The following is a 15,101-nucleotide window of genomic DNA, read 5'->3' as shown; positions in this document are numbered from 1 at the left end:
ATTTGTAACACACGTGGTGTGGGACATCGATCGCTGCTCTCAATGATGTCGTCTCCAAGACACAACTTTAAAAAAAGAAATGATACAGGTCTGATCAATGGAAAGAAAACCTTCATCTCACAAGATCATGTAGGGAAATTATAGCACCAGGACCTGCTGGCAGACCCCCGACTAACTTGTCATTAAGGTCTAGAATTTGGAAAAACCCATTGACCCTACAGAGCACAATGCTTTTGTTATTAGTTCTGTTGTAGAGTTTTTGCTTTGTGGGGACACTCACCCAATGGATTATAAATCAGATATTTAAGGAATTGAAAGTGGAAATAATTGTTTATGATTGAAGTTCTTCATTATATTAATTAAATCTGTGATTTATCTTTCATTGCAGAATTATGTCAAAATCTCATGGACAGCCACACGTATGTAAATTTTCATATATTGCCATTCTCCGCAAGCGCTAATAACAAGCTGCTCATTGTCGGGATCTTTTTGGCCCTTTACTTGTTTGGAATATTTTTTAATTCAGTTGTTATTGCAGTGATCTGTCTCGATTCTCATCTACACAGCCCCATGTATCTGTTCTTCTGTAGCCTATCCACTATAGATATTTTCTACACCACAGTTGTTACCCCTAAACTTCTACATATATTATTTTCGGGGAATGACCTGCTATCTTCCACCCAGTGCTTCACCCAGATTTACTTCTTTCTTATATGTGCCAGTTCTGAAGTGCTGATTCTTTTTATAATGGGATTTGACCGTTACGTTGCCATTTGTCACCCTTTGACCTACCATCAAATCTTGACCAAGAAAGTCTGTATCCTGATCATGGGCCTCATCTGGGTCTCTGCCCTTACAAATTCTTCAGTGTTCTTAACTTCAGTCTTTAATTTGCTATTCTATGAGGTTGTAAGTATTCAAAATGTTTTCTGTGACCCCTATGACATATTCCTAGCATCTTGTGGAAGCTCCCAAAAGTTTTTTATCCTAGTCTATGCAGAAATAGTAATATTCGCAGTTTGTCCGATCTTTTGCAACGTATTGTCGTATGGGAAAATAATCCGAGTGATTTTACACATTAGATCAAAGACAGGAAGAAGAAAAACCTTCTCCACCTGCTTGTCCCACCTCATTGTCATGAGCATTTACTATTCTGCAGGTTTAATAGAGTACATGGTGCCATTCTCCGACCACACAGTGATCCTCAAGCAGATTGTAACAGTGTTTTACATCATAGTGGTGCCCATGGTCAACCCGCTCATATATAGTCTACGCAACCAAAACATTATGGGAGCTTGTCAGAAGTTACTGAAGATAAAATAAAACATCAGTGATGGAATTTTTATACGAAATTCAAGATGAAGGAGGTAAATTATTAGGTGAACATTTTGTTAAACAGGAAAGAATTTCTTCATGTAAGTCATGTTTATATTAAAGGGGGTTCTCCAAGACTAAAATAAATGACCTAACCTTAGTATAGCCACACTTTTTGTTCCATAATCTCTTTTGAGAAGGGGAAGTGAAAAATAAACCATCCTGGTGCCTCTGCTGCCCGACTATTTCCGTAATGGGTGAGCCCTCAAAGGGGCTCGGATCCCTTAGCATAATAGATGTAAGCTGCATGCCGGTGGGCATGTGCAGTCGGCTTTGTCCTAGGCCCGAGGCCTAGAAGTTTGAAGCCAGCGCCGGAGGAAGACACGTGAAGAGGACGTTCCTGAAGAAGATGGAGGCGGCGCTGGAGAGTTCTCTCACAGCATTGGGGATGCCCCAGTGCTGTTTGAGCGCTGGGGCCCGCCCAAGTGCTGCAAGAGAACTCATTTGTACACCGACGAAAACCAGGATTTATACCCAACAGCGGCACGGAGAAGACATCTAAGGGTAGGAGCAGAATAGCCTTTCTTAAGGCTATTCCAACGTGTTTGTGAAAAAAAATTGAGTTTTAATGATCCCTTTAAGTCACTTCCGCTGCCTTACTATAAATATAATTTATCTTTTACCACAACGACTACTACTATTACTAAAGTTTCATGGATGATCGCTTGCCCCAAATATGGCTTGAGCACGTTGAAATGTATTTTCAAAAAATCAACCCGTAGGACATGAAGTATTGTAAGATATACAAGAAGCTAAAAATAATATCTTCGTTAAAGTAGAGTAATCAGAGTAATTAAGGTAATCAGGGTAATCCCAATTACAGCATTTCCTAATGGTATAGAATAGTTATTTTCTTTAAATGTATCAGAGCTGTGTTCTATATAAGCGAAGAATAAGAGCCCATTTATACAAGAGGGGTGACATACACAACAGCAAAGCACTGCTTCTATATTACAGGTAAGTTTCTATGTTCTCATAATTATTAACCTCTGTATTTCTTTGTTTCTACTTTAACCCTTTAGTGACAGCCTGTTTTGGGCTTTAACAACAAAGCCACTTTTTGCATTTTTTTTAGGCATCGTATACCCACGACCATTGCTTTATTATATCTTTGGCCATTAGGGCACCCTAGTGAGCTAGTCCGTGCCTAGATGGTGGAGCTCAAGAAAGGTGAGTAAGTGTTATTTGTAACTACCTACCCCGTCCTCTGATTATTATACTCTGAGACCTGAAGAGACCTCGGTATATATTAAACAACTTTGGTGAATTTGTGGATGGTGAACCCTGAAAGTTTTGTAACATTTGTAATGAACCCGTTTTGACCAACTTTAATTGAATCCCTTGTATTACATATTTTATTAGATTAAAAGTGGAAAAATTGTTGATAATGAAATTTATTCTCTTGATAAAACAAATGAATCTGAAGTTTGTTTTGTAGAATTCTGTCATGGCCAATGGCACGTATATAAAATTCCACATTCTGCCATTCTCATCAAAACCCAAAGATAAGCTGACTTTTTTTGGAATATTTTTAACCCTTTATTTGATTGGAATCTTGTTGAATTTATTTGTTATTATAGTGGTTTGTCTTGATGCTCATCTACACGCCCCGATGTATCTGTTCTTCTGTAACCTATCCACAATAGATATCTGCTACACCACAGTCACGATCCCTAAACTTCTCTATATATTGTTATCGGGGAATGACCTGGTATCTTTCACCCAGTGCTTCACCCAGATGTACTTCTTTGTCATATGTGCCTGTGCCGAGGCAATGGTTCTCTTTATAATGGGATTAGACCGTTACCTTGCCATTTGTCATCCTTTGACCTACCACCAAATGTTGAACAAGAAGATCTGCGCCCTGATCGTGATCGCCATCTGGATCTATGCCTTTCTAAATTCTTCACTATTCTTAACTTTACTCCTTAAATTACCATTCAATGAGGTTGTAAGTATTAAAAACTTTTTCTGTGACGCCATGGACATATTCCATGCATCTTACGGTGGCTCCCGGGAGTTTTATATTCTGGTCTTTGTAGATTTTGTGATAATTGGACTATGCCCTTTCTTTTGCAATATTTTGTCATATGTAAAAATAATCTGTGTGATTTTATGCATTAAGTCAAAGGAAGGAAGAAGAAAAACCTTCTCCACCTGCTTGTCCCACCTCATCGTCATGATAATTTACTATTCTGCAGGTTCAGTTGTCTACATGATGCCATTCTCAGACCACACAGTGATCTTCAAGCAGATCTTATCAGTCTTTTACATTACAGTAGTACCAATGATCAACCCGCTCATATATAGTCTACGGAACAGTGAACTCATAAGTGCATGTCAGAAGTTAGTGAAGACCAAATGAAACATCAGTCTATTACTTTCATATGAAATTGATGGTGAACTTAATTCATTAGGTGAACGTTTAGTTACTTAAGAAAAGTTCTCTTCATGTTGGCCATATATAGTTTAAAGGGGGTCTGGGAGGGTTAAATTTAGTGAACTATCCTTAGGTAAGGCATTCCTTATTCCAGAAGCCACTTCTCTCCAAGTAAAACATCAAGGACATTCTTCAGGAAGTTAAAGTTATTTTCTCTGCTGAAGCCCCCCTTCAAATTGTTTGTGACATCTAGAACAATGATTGTCTCAAAAACAAAAGGTGAGCGCTACTATGCGTCCTGTGTCATGCTAACAGTAACATATCCTAAGATCCTTCATGTGTGGGGTGGGTTTTTATCGCATTGCCATAAATAAAGAATGGAATCTAAAATATCCACCACGACAACTTCACCCAACCATCAAGGAACAATTTGGAGATGAACAATACTCTTTTCAGCATGATGGGCACCATGTCACAATGAAAAGGTGGTAACTAAGTAGCTCAGCTAACAAAACATCGAAATATTTGGGCCATGACCAGGAAACTCCACAAATCTCAATTAAAAAAAGTGGAAAAACAAAACACTGAAATTGTGTTTCTTTCACAGAAACAGGAATATCTTGGCAAAGGAAGCAGTGATACACAAAGTGAAAACATTATTCTATTCATGTGACCCGAACCTATCTATCTGTGGGGCTGAGTTGTTGTGCTAGATTCTGATGACACGTTCCTTATAACCTATTAAAAACATAGAATATAAATACCTTAAGGAGCTGGCCTCATTTTTCAAATTATGTGCAATGACTTTGAGACGTTTAAAGAGGACCTTTCATCAGATTGGGCACAGGCAGTTCTATATACTGCTGGAAAGCCGACAGTGCGCTGAATTCAGCGCACTATCGGCTTTCCCGATCTGTGCCCTGGGTAAAGCGCTATTGGTCCCGGTACCGTAGCGCTTTACAGTTAGAAGGGAGTTCCTGACAGTCAGTCAGGTATGTCCTTCTCCATAGCAGCGCCTATCACGCTGTACAGTGTTAGCGGGGAGGAACGCCCCCTCCCTCTGCTCACAGTGCTCATCCATAGACGCTCATAGTCCTCCCCACTCACACTGTGCAGTGCGATAGGCGCTGCTGTGGGGAAGGACGTTCTTGACTGACTGTCAGAAACACCCTTCTGACTGTAAAGAGCTACGGTACCGGGACTGATAGCGCTTTACCCGGGGCCGCAATTTGGGTGAGCCAATAGTGCGCTGAATTCAGTGCACTGTCGGCTTTCCAGCAGTATATAGAACTGCCTGTGCCCAATCTGATGAAAGGTCCTCTTTAAACTTACACAAGTGATTTTGAGATTGTTTTTTCATGACACATTGACCTTTATGGTAGTGGTAAAGATTGATTAATATTTTTGAATTTATTTATGAAAAAAATGGAAAAAAATTTCAAAATGTGAAATTCTCTGCTTTTCGGGATGATAGTCATACCACCCAAATATATTAATAAATATTATCTACCATATCTGTTTTATATCAGCATTATCTTTTAATCATCCTTTAATTTATTTTGAACGTTACAAGGCTTACAAGTGTAACAGCGATTTTACAGATTTACAAGAAAATTTCTGGTGCAACACAGTGTCTCAGTGGTTAGTACTGCAGCTTTGCAACGCTGGAGTCCTTGGTTTGAATACTGCCAGGAACTACATCTTCAAGGAGTTTGTATGTTCTCCCTGTGTTTGTGTGAATTTCTTCCCATTCTACAAAGAAATACTGATAGGAAAATAAATTTACATTATGATCCCTGTATGGGGCTCACAATCTAAATTAAAAAAAGATTTACTAGAAAATTTCCCAAACTAATTTTTTAGGGACCACTTCAGTTATGAAGGGGATTGTATATATTAGAAACATTAGACATTTCATTTTTTTCAATAATACATTAGTTTTTGCAGAGTCCTGGAAGCTCCTGTAAATTAGAATTCCCCAAGATGTGACCCCATTTTCTAGTCTCTACAAATGTGACATGGTGTCTAAAAACCTAATCTAATTCCAAAAGCACATAGCGCTCTTTCACATTTGTACTCTGCTGTATGCCTAAATTTAACAATGCCATACATGAGTACAAACTGCTTTTGGGCACAACTGGGTACAGAAGGGAAGGTTTTTGGACACCATGCCCCTTTTGCAGAGCCCCTGAATTGCCAGTAAAGTAGAATCTGCAAACAAATGACCCTATTTTGGAAACTATACCACTGAAGGTATTCATCAAGCGGTGTAGCGAGCATTTTTAACCCTTGAAATGAATGTACAACTGTACAACAGTCTCAACTGTTGTTTTATGAGACTGTTGCCACAAAATACAACAAACCACCCTCAATTCAAAAAAATGAACAAAACAGTAATAAAAAAAACAGTCATTTTTCTCTGAGGCGCTTCCTCAGATTCTAGCACAGTTGGAATTTTTTCTGTAGCCCCCACCAGTCCTGAGCAATCAATGCAGTTAGTTTCATCACCCAATATGATAATTAGGCTCTCTAGTAGGTGGGTGGTCCTGGCCTGGAGGCAAATAGCGTGGAACTGCCCACTTTCAGATAGAAAGCCCAATTAGCATATGGGATACTGACACTTACAGAATTGGTTCCTCTGGTATGGTGGGGGCTAGGAAGAAAATTTCAACGGCACTGGAGTCGGTGGAGTGGTGCCTATTAAAGAATGCAAAAAGTTGTATTTGGTAGGAGTGGTGAAAGGGCCTCTTAAATTGGACTTGAGTACATTGATATATCTTCAAAAAAAACATCTATTGGACAATAAATGTAAAGTTCATTCTAGGACAAAGAGAGATAATAACACAAAAGATGTATTTGGTAGTGAAATCACTGTAATCAGAACCGCAGGGAGAGGTCCTTATGGGACGTACAGAAGGGATTTTTTTTTGTGTTGTATTGAAGTCATACACCATACTAGAATAGAGTATATAAGCCAGTATATAGAAGCCATTCATAACACACAAGGGGTGGGACACACAGGGCTGCTTTCCATCGTACTGGTAAGTTGACCTTCATATAATTATTATTATCTGTATTTGGCATTTTTGACCTTAGCTGTAGAAGGAGGTTTGGATGATGTCGCCAAAACACAACTTAAAAACTAATAAAAATGTAAAAAAAAAAAAAAAAAATCGGTGCTTGTTCTTACATCTGGGGTTAAACAGATTTTTTTTTTTTTTTTTTTTTTTTAACATTTTTATTAAAGTTTTTGTATAGTAACAATGTAACAAATGATGGAATGTAAAATTGAACATGAATTCCAGGGTACAGTGAGTTATCAAATAGAGATGTAGAAAAAGCGAAAGATACAATGTATGAAGTTTCTACAAAGTTGTCAAGATAATCTCTTTAAATACAAAACATCTTGTAAATAACAGCATCTCACTTTGGCTTCATATCTTATGGGTATGATGGTCTCATTTCTAAAATAACACAAAGCTCTAATGAATACAATAACTACACAAATTAAGAACAAAAAAGGGGGGGGAGGGAAGGTAGGGGCGAGAAAAAGGAGGGGGTGGAAAGAAGGGGGGTGGGGAGGGAAGGACGGGAGGGGATAATAAAGGGTCGTATGCTGCGTGAGTGAAGGGGTTTTGCAGTTGAGGAAGTCCGCAATACATAAACTATTCAGATGAGTCAAATGATTCGATCCAGGGGGACCAGATTTTGAGAAAATTGCTGTGGGTTCTCCTAGACCAGCTCAACAGTTCTTCGAAGCGCCTTATTTGTTGCGTTTTGTTTTCCCATTCCTGGGTGGAGGGAGGTGAAGTTTGCAGCCAATGTTGTGGAATTAAGAGTTTTGCAGAAGCAAGCAAGTGGTTTATCAGAACATCCCTCTGTGGCTTGTAATATGCGGTAGATTTTGCAAAGAATATGATTTCGGGAGTCAGCTTGAAGGCTGCATCGCAAATTTGCTGAATTCGTTTTTCAACGTGTGTCCAGAAAGGTTTTATCAATGGGCATGACCACCAGATATGGGAGTAAGTGCCTGCTTCTTGTTTGCACCTCCAGCATAAATTATTGGATGCTAGATTTCTGTCGAATAGCCAATCAGGCGTATGGTACCATCTAGATACCAATTTGAAGTGATTTTCTTGTATCCTAATACAAGTAGAGAGTCCGTGACTGTATCTCAGTATGTTAGCGATTTCTGGTTCAGTGAAAGAATATTGTAGTTCTTTTTCCCAGGCAGCTAAAGCTTTAGTTTTTTCTACATCTAGAGGCATAATAAATTTCTTGAGAACTGATGTACTGAACAATTTCTTGGTGTTGACAGTTAAACAGTGTTTTTCAAAGTCGGTGAGTTGGCGTCTGACCACAGTTTAGTTCCAAAATTTCGTTAGACAAAATTGAAGGTGATGTAGGTGAAGCGGGTTAGAGTCAAGAGCAGGTGCAAGTTCCATTATATCTTTAGGTTGTTTGGGAGTGTCTGGAAGAGAGATATCTCTCAGTGTTAGACCATCTAAAGGAGACCAGATATATCTTGGTGGTGGGTGTTTGAGATTAATGAGATGGGGAGGCAGACTTGCTGGCATTAGGGGAGAGGGGAAAGGAGCTAGTTCCTCCGCCATGTCTTGCCATATAGTCGCACATCCTTTGAGGATTGGGTCACGTAACAAAGGTCGGAAGGTTGGCAATGTAGGTGACCATAATGCCAGTTTCGTAAGTGGTGGGATAAGCCTGCCAGGTCTGGAGTAGGTTGAGGTAAGCTTAATCCACCAGGCAAGTTGAATTGCTTTGTAGTAGTTTTTGAGGTCTGGTAAGCCAATACCTCCAAGTTGCTTATGTCGAGTTAATTGGGTCCATGCTATCCTAGGTCTTCCATTTCTCCAAATAAATTTAGAGAATATAGTACGGATGGATTTAAAGAATTGTGGAGGAAGATAGACAGGGAGCATTGTCATTCTATAGAGTAATTTGGGAAGTACATAAGAAAGTATCAAGTTTTTCCTCCCAAGCCATGAGATGGGTAAGGAGGCGTAAGATATTAGGAGGGATTTTATGCTTTTTAAAAGGGGTGGGAAGTTAAGGTTGTAAATATCGTTTGTGTCTTTCGTGAGAAAGATCCCAAGGTATTTTATGTGGGTGGAGGCCCAGGCGAAAGGGGTGGATTGTTTCAGGTGAGAGATGTCTTTGTTGTTCAAGTTTATTGGGAGAATCTCTGATTTGTCATAATTAATTTTGTAATTGGACAGGTGGCCGTAGGTTTCTATCAAGGAGATTAATTCTGGTAGACTGACGTTAGGGTTGGTCAGCGTGAAGAGGATATCGTCTGCGAAGGCAGTGGCATGAATTGTCTGGTCATTAATGGTTATTCCATGAATTCGAGGGTGGGTTCTTACAGCCTGGAGGAAGGGTTCAAGTGCTAGCACGAATAAGGATGGGGAGAGGGGGCAGCCCTGGCGTGTACCATTACTTATATTAAAGGTGGGAGAGAATGTGCCGTTAACTTTAATGGAGGCATGTGGGGAGGAGTAGAGGGTGAATATTGCATGAATAAGGTGTGCAGGGAACTGGAATTTTTCTAAAGTTGCTCTCAGGAAGTTCCAATTAAGATGGTCGAACGCCTTTTCGTCGTCGATGCAAAGGAAAACCAACTTTTGTTTGGTACGTTTAATATGAGCCAGGATAGGTAGAAGTTTGGCAGTATTATCCCTCCCTTCACGTTCTGGAATGAAGCCAGATTGCTCGTGATGTATAAGGGTTGGAATTATTTGGCCAATTCGTCTGGCCAAGAGTTTAGCCCATATTTTTATGTCAACATTTAACAAGGATATTGGGCGGTAACTCGAGCACTGTAGCGGATTTTTCCCTTCTTTGGGGATGATAGAGATATGGGCCTCTAGCGCCTGTCTAGGTAAATGGGCTCCTTCTAATAAAGCATTACACATGTTCGCTAATTGCGGGGCAAGGACATCAATAAATTTTTTGTAATAAAGTAGGGAAAGGCCATCTGGCCCTGGGCTCTTCCCTGGGTGAAAGCTGTTTATAATCTCTTTTAGTTCGGACAGGTTGACTGGGGCGACAAGAGTTGCTTCTAACGTTTTTGGGACCGTGGGCAAGGAGAGTTTGTCCAGAAATTGTTTGACACATTCAATGGTTCCATCAGTGTCTTGGGGGATATTGTAAAGATTTGAGTAGTAATCAACAAAGGCCGAAGCAATACTTTTAGTGTCAGAAACTGTGGTGCCAGATGCTAGTTGTATTCTATTGATATAAGATTTAGCTTTAGCCTTTTTGATCATGTTGGTCATTAAACGGCTGCCCTTATTGCCATGGGCATATAATAAATGCTGATATCTCAAGTACTTTTTCGCTGCTTTAGCTTCCAGTATTGTGACTAGCTTTTGTCTGAGAGAGATAAGTTCTGTCTGTGTTTCAGCTGCATGTGAGCGTTTTTGCGCTCTTTCCAATTTGGCAATGTTCTTCATGAGTTCGTCTATCTGTTTCTGTCTCTCCTTTCCTACTTTGGTACCTAGCGCTATGAAATGACCTCTAATAAAGGATTTGTGTGCCTCCCACACTATCGTTGGGCACATGTCCGGAGTCTGATTTATCTCGAAATATTCTTCAAGGTGAGTTTGTAGAGATTTGGTATGTAAGTCTGAGTCTAGTAAGGATTCATTAAGCCTCCAGTTCCAAATTTTCACCGGCAATTGTCTAAGCTTGAACACTGTTGTGACTGGTGCGTGATCTGAAATTGATATTACGTCAATTTTGGAATCTTGTAAATTGTCAATAAGAGAGGTGGAGAATAAAATATAGTCCAATCTATGGTAAGTCTTACCAGTTGTTGAATAAAAGGAATAGTCCTTCGAATTCGGGTGCAGGGTTCGCCAGGTATCAATAAGAGCGAGTTCTCTCAATTCCGAAGCAAGTCTAGCAAGTGATTTCTGCGAATGAGGTATGTTAGAAGAAGTGGTGTCTAGGAAGGGATTAAAAGCAATGTTAAGATCACCTCCAATAACAATAAGACCTTCAGCAAACGATCTGAGGAGTTGAAGTGTTTCAATTAACCAGGTGACTTGGTTTCTATTTGGAGCGTATAGGTTTGCTAACGTATATTTAACTGAGGCTATAGTGCCAGTTACAAATAGAGCCCTCCCAGTAGAATCCTGGTATTGCTTCTGGAGAATAAAGGGTATAGATTTATGTATTAAAATTGAGACTCCCCCTGATTTCGAAGTAGGGTTGGTAGAATGATACCATTGGTCAAATTGTTTAGCCGGGAGAGCAGGGATTTTAGAACTCTTGAAATGGGTTTCTTGTATAAATGCTATTCCAGTTCGCATCTTATGTAGTAGATGCAGAATATGATGACGTTTGTTAGGAGTGTTCATTCCTTTGACATTAAAGGATGTGCATATTAAATCGGACATTTCAACTGCTTACCGTGTAAGCAGGATGAGAATCTAATATACAGCTTGGTAGCAAGGAAAGAATGGAATAGTATGACCTTGGTGTGGGGTGGGGGGGTGTAGGAAATACAGGGGTAGGGGTAACAGGAAGTTTATGAGTTAGTAAGATGGGAAGAGTATAGAATCAGGGGTTAGGGATAACCAGGTGGGGGTGAATTCTCAATGAGAGAAACGACAAGGAAACTATTAAAGGCTCAGTGGCAGTAACCTGCAATGCCACGAGGAGCCACAAAACCAATAGAGAGGTGGGGTAACGGAGAAGTTCCTGATCGGGTCTGGACTCTAGCCAACACCTCAGGTAGCTAAATAGAAATATCTGTCTTATAGGACAAGAAATATTTGGATCATTACTAAATTAAGAGTACGTTGATGGTCATGTCAATAACGTATAAAAATAGCAGAGTAGGCCTTAAGAAACGGGGGGGGGGGGGAGGGGAGGGGGAAAAGGATAGGGACCGATCTCTCAGGAATGGTGAGGGAGGTGGAACTAATGTCCAAGCCTCCCAAACACATAACCAAGGGGAGTGTGATCTTCAAATACACAATTATAGAAACAGCGCCTACAAAAACTCATAAAATATCAATACAAATAAGTATTAGAGAAAGGTAAAGTGTGAGAACAGATCAAAATGGAGGCGTATCTCCAGTGGTATATGAACATTGCAGAAAACATTAATGAAGCATACATGTCTTGTTAGCGGTGTAAAGTAAGATCTCTTACCATCAGAGTCATAATGGGGGGGGCAGGAATTTAGACCATAAGCCCCCACATCACAACACCAAGGGCAGTGTGATCAGGGAGTGCAGAGTCTAAAGCATTATAAACATAGATCTGAAAAACCTTAATACTCGCGGTGAGAGTTCGGGGTATATTCAAGTTGTCTCATCGGTCTCCTGTTTCGTGGAGATTTGTATCGAGCAAGTCTCTTTGGAGTGATATTCCGCGGGTTCGGGGAGGTCGGGTCGGTATCTACCGTCACTGGGAGCCAGGAAGGGATGTGGACGGGAGGAATGTCCAGGAGATGCCAAGCTGCGTCCAGGTCTTGTGGCGTATGTATTTGAATACGGCGGCCATTCTTCTGGATCGATAGGCCAAACGGAAAGAGCCAGGCGTAAGGTATGCGGTTGGCCCTTAAGATATCAAGTAGAGGTTTCAGAGTTCTGCGTTTTTGTAATGTGGATGGGGCAAGATCTTGGTAAAATTGAATATCTGTCCCTTCATAGGTTAAACCTGCTTTATCTCTGGCAGCTCGTAAAATTTTGGTAGTGTCTATGGAGGAAAGGAGGCCGCATATGACGTCTCGAGGAGGGTCTGAGTCAGGGGGTTTTGGCCTTAAGGCCCTATGCACACGTTCCATCTGAATTTCACCTCCTTCACCCCCGAGTAGGTTACTGAAGATAGAGTTAACTACTTGGCGTAAAGTATCTGGACCACAACATTCTGGAAGACCCTTAATTCGTATATTACGTCTGCGATTTCTATTTTCAAGATCTTCCAGCATCAGATATGTGCGATTAAGGTGGTCGGCATGCTGTGCTAAATCTTTAGAGAAGCCATCTTGTGTAGCTTTGTGTTCTCTCTGGGCTTCTTCTAGGGCATCGACTCTATTCCCAATTTTAAGCATACTTGCTTTTAATTCGGCTAGTTCAGCCATTACAGGCGCTATTGCCTCAGAAAGTGCAGTTTTGAAAAAAGTCTTAGATACCTCCGAAAGCTGGTCAATCCGGGAAGCATCTATGTCTATGGAGAGCGCTCCCTCAGTACTCGCCGTCGCCATCTTGGAGGGTAAGGCCGGGAGTCCCGGAGGGGTTTTCTTCATCTGCCGCTTGTGTTGGTCCGCTAGTTGAGCAGGTTTCTGGTGCTGGGTAGGAGCACTGTCGGTTCCCCTACCTATTTTGACCATTTCAGGCTAAAAAAGATCCGTCTAAGAGGTGTTTAGCCAGGTCTTAGAGCGGGAGCTCCGCCCCCCTTAAACAGATCTTCGTATGGCTGATAGACTTGTCGTGATAGACTTGTCATAAAGGGTTATACGTTGGAAAAACAAGCATTGACCCTATAGGGTATATCCTTTGATTCTGTAGAGTTTTGTGAGCTACACTAGGACCATGGAATATACCATTGACCTTCACAAATAAAATTTTTAAATGGGTATAAGGTAGAAATAATGGTTGATGTGAGTTATTCTCTTCTCTGACATGTTGTGTCCTCCTTGCAGAATTCAGTCCAAATTGCATGGCCAACCACACGTATATAACATTCCGCATTCTGCCATTCTCCTCAAAAGCTGATCTTAGGCTGCTCATTTTTGGGATATTTTTAGCCATTTACTTGATCGGAATCAGTTTTAATTCGGCTGTTATTGCAGTGATATATCTCGATGTTCACCTTCACACCCCAATGTACCTGTTCTTCTGTAACCTATCCACCATAGATAGCTTCTACACCACAGTCATTGTCCCTAAACTTCTCTATATATTATCATCTGGGAATGACCTGGTATCCTTCACCCAGTGCTTCGCCCAGATTTACTTCTTCTTTTTATCTGCTTGTGTTGAGCCATTACTTCTGTTTGTAATGGGATTTGACCGTTACGTTGCCATTTGTCAACCTTTGACCTACCACCAAATCTTGAATAAGAATGTTTGTATCCTGATCGTGGTTGCCATCTGGATCTCCGCCTTTCTAAATTCCTTCTTATTTTTACATTCTCTCCTTAAATTGCCATTCAATGAGGTTGTTAGTATTCAGAATTTCTTCTGTGATGCCAAAGACATACTACGTGCATCTAGTGGAAGCTCCCAAGAGTTTTATGTCCTAATCTATGTAGAGATTGTGTTGCTTGGAATTTTACCGCTATTTTGCAACTTGTTGTCCTATGTAAGAATAATCCGGGTGATTTTACACATTAAGTCGAAGGAAGGACGAAGAAAAACCTTCTCCACCTGCTTGTCCCACCTCATTGTCATGATAATTTATTATTCTGCAGGTGGACTGGCCTACATGATGCCATTCTCTGACCACACAGTGATCGCCAATCAGATCATATCAGTGTTTTATACCATGGTAGTGCCAATGATCAACCCGCTCATATATAGTCTACGCAACTATGAAATTATTAGTGCTTTTAATAGGCTATTAAAGATCAAATAAGACATCAGTGGTGCATTCTTCATAGGAAGTCACGATCAAGAAGTTCCTTTCAGGTCAACTTTTTGTAGAGCAGAGGCCACATGGTGGCTCAGTGGTTAGCACTGCAGCCTTGCAGTGCGGGAGTCCTGGTGTTCAAATCCTGCCAAGGGCAAAAAAACATCTGCAAGGAGTTTGTATGTTCTCCCCATGTTTGCATGGATTTCCATCCCATATTCCAAAGACATACTGATAGGGAAAAAATGTAAATTGTGGGCTCTATGTGAGGTTCACAATCTACATTTTTTTAAAAAAGTGCCGACTGTGCATGTCCATTGGCCTTAAAAAAAAAAAAAAATCTACAACTGAATCACATTTTAATTAATTTCAATTGAGTCACTCTCTTTATAGAGCAATTTAATCTGTGAAATTTTTTTCTTGCAGATTTTTGTCAAATTCTCATGGAAAACCACACACATATAACATTCCACATTCTGCCATTCTCCTCAAAAACCAATGATAAGCCAATAATTTTTGGGATTTTTTTGACTATTTACTTGATAGGAATCATTTTGAATTCGGTTTTTATTGCAGTGATATGTCTCGATGTTCATCTTCACACCCCAATGTATCTGTTCTTCTCTAACCTATCCACCATAGATATCTGCTACACCACAGTCGTAATCCCTAAACTTCTCCATGTATTATTATCTGGGAATGACCTGGTAACCTACACCCAGTGCTTCACCCAGATGTATTT

The 15,101-nt window shown here is 40.4% G+C and overlaps 1 protein-coding gene across 1 annotated transcript; it reads left to right on the top strand.

Moving 5' to 3' along the window:
- The first annotated feature begins 13,612 nt into the window (after positions 1–13,612).
- On the top strand, positions 13,613–14,365 carry LOC142217121 (olfactory receptor 2B6-like). The gene has a single exon (XM_075285312.1). The coding sequence runs from the start codon at positions 13,613–13,615 to the stop codon at positions 14,363–14,365; it is 753 nt and encodes a 250-aa protein (XP_075141413.1).
- Positions 14,366–15,101: the final 736 nt, after the last annotated feature.

Source organism: Leptodactylus fuscus, chromosome 8 (genome assembly GCF_031893055.1).
Source record: "Leptodactylus fuscus isolate aLepFus1 chromosome 8, aLepFus1.hap2, whole genome shotgun sequence".
NCBI lineage: Eukaryota > Metazoa > Chordata > Amphibia > Anura > Leptodactylidae > Leptodactylus > Leptodactylus fuscus.
The sequence above is the reverse complement of the archived record's forward strand: the minus strand, read 5'-3'. Positions and strand labels throughout refer to the sequence as shown.

What these genes read in the sequence shown, in the direction of transcription:
- LOC142217121 (XM_075285312.1), top strand. Translation starts at nt 13,613, where the DNA reads ATGTACCTGTTCTTCTGTAACCTATCCACCATAGATAGCTTCTACACC.